General features: G+C 40.1%; 1 protein-coding gene across 8 annotated transcripts in view; it reads left to right on the plus strand.

Annotated features, from left to right (window-relative positions):
* Positions 1-1723, plus strand: part of Nsd1 (nuclear receptor binding SET domain protein 1) — a 106833-nt gene that overhangs the window by 85916 nt on the left and 19194 nt on the right. For all 8 annotated transcript variants that reach the window (XM_029468505.1, XM_021180996.2, XM_029468506.1 and 5 more), the window contains one exon: positions 1139-1251. In XM_029468505.1, the coding sequence (XP_029324365.1) occupies positions 1139-1251 (113 nt within the window). The remainder of the gene's footprint in view (positions 1-1138; positions 1252-1723) is intronic.

Below are 1723 nucleotides of genomic sequence, written 5' to 3' on the forward strand. Positions count from 1 at the left end.
AAAAAAAAAAAAAAAAAAAAAGAACTACTGCTCACTTAGTGAGGTGATTCCGGAGCAACCCTCAGTAGTTTAGATAGAACATTAGCTAGCACATGCTCTGTTTAACCCATGTCCTTAGGTCCCTATTTGCTGTACGGTGTTTGTGAGGAAACCTAGAAGATGGATACTAATACTATAGGAGTCTGAATGTCATCCCAGATAATCAGTGACGACAACATCACCATCTTTGCCTGTGCAAAACTGGCTGTCATTAAAAGTAGAAGAGGAGAGAGAGTTAGGGAAGGCCTATCTGAGCCGGCTCAGGTCTCTTGTGTGAATGATGTAGGAAGGTTTTTGGCTCTGGCAATTAGACTGAAATTTCAATATCTTTCTTCTCGTATGGGACAAAATCTCAGTGTAGCTTCTAAGATGAGAGCCTATATCTAGAAAGATGAGTGAACTAGATGGTTTATGTAGTTCTGTGGAACAGGAGAACATGGCAGTATGTGGGTAGGAATCATGAGAGATTCATTATGGAACAAAGGAGAGAATTTCTTTTAAGAAGAACAACATAGAGAAAAGTGACAGAAACCAAGGGAAAATTAGAATTGTCAGTTTATTGTGGATGAAGAACAACAAATTAGTCTTAAAGTTATTTTATTTTTATTTTTTTAGACATTGCAATCTTTTAAGGATTTTGACAGCATGTGGTGAATTTAGATATAAGATCTGCTGGTGGTTAGAAGCCATAGTGATATTTACAGAGTTAGTAAGTATTAGGAGAATAGGGAAGGCAGTCAAGAGAATGCACAAGGAAAGGAGTTATCAGGAGTATGGTTTGCGGGCTGGTGAGATGGCTCAGAGGTTAAGAGTGCCGACTGCTCTTCCAAAGGTCCTGAGTTCAAATCCCAGAAACCACATTGTGGCTCACAACCATCTGTAACAAAATCTGATGTCCTTTTCTGGAGTGTCTGAAGACAGCTACAGTGTACTTACATATAACAAATAAATATTTTTAAAAAAAAAAAAAAGGAGTATAGTTTGCACATTCCCTGTGGCACCTAGGAAATCGCACTTCTGGAAGCAAAGGGTTTATTTTTCCCTGATGATGATAGTTTTATTTTATATTTGTATAACTGATTTTATTTTGCTTTCTCAGCTCTTCAGGAAGCTGCAGCAAGATTTGAGGAGTTAAAAGCTCAAAAAGAACTAAGACAGCTGCAGGAAGATCGGAAAAATGACAAGAAGCCACCCCCTTACAAACATATAAAGGTGAGAGGACTAACCTTGGAGGCTGTGTGTTAGAGTAACACTGTACAGCTCATGGTAACAATTAAAAGTGTAAGCAATGTTGCTTTAAGAGTTGAGAGCAGATGTATCAAAAGATGGCCTAGTTGGCCATCACTGGAAAGAGAGGCCCATGGGACACGCAAACTTTATATGCCCCAGTACAGGGGAACACCAGGGCCAACACTTGGGAATGGGTGGGTAGGAGAGTTGGGGGGATAGAGTATGGGGGACTTTTGGGATAGCATTGGAAATGTAATTGAGGAAAATACGTAATAAATAAATCTTTAAAAAAAAAAAAAAAAAAAAGAGTTGAGAGCAGGGCTGGTAAGATGGCTCAGTGGGTAGGAACACCCGACTGCTCTTCCTAAGGTCTGGAGTTCAAATCCCAGCAACCACATGGTGGATCACAACCATCCGCAACGAGATCTGGCGCCCTCTTCTGGAGGGTCTGAAG

The sequence above is a fragment of the Mus caroli genome, chromosome 13 (genome assembly GCF_900094665.2).
Source record: "Mus caroli chromosome 13, CAROLI_EIJ_v1.1, whole genome shotgun sequence".
Taxonomy (NCBI): Eukaryota; Metazoa; Chordata; class Mammalia; order Rodentia; family Muridae; genus Mus; species Mus caroli.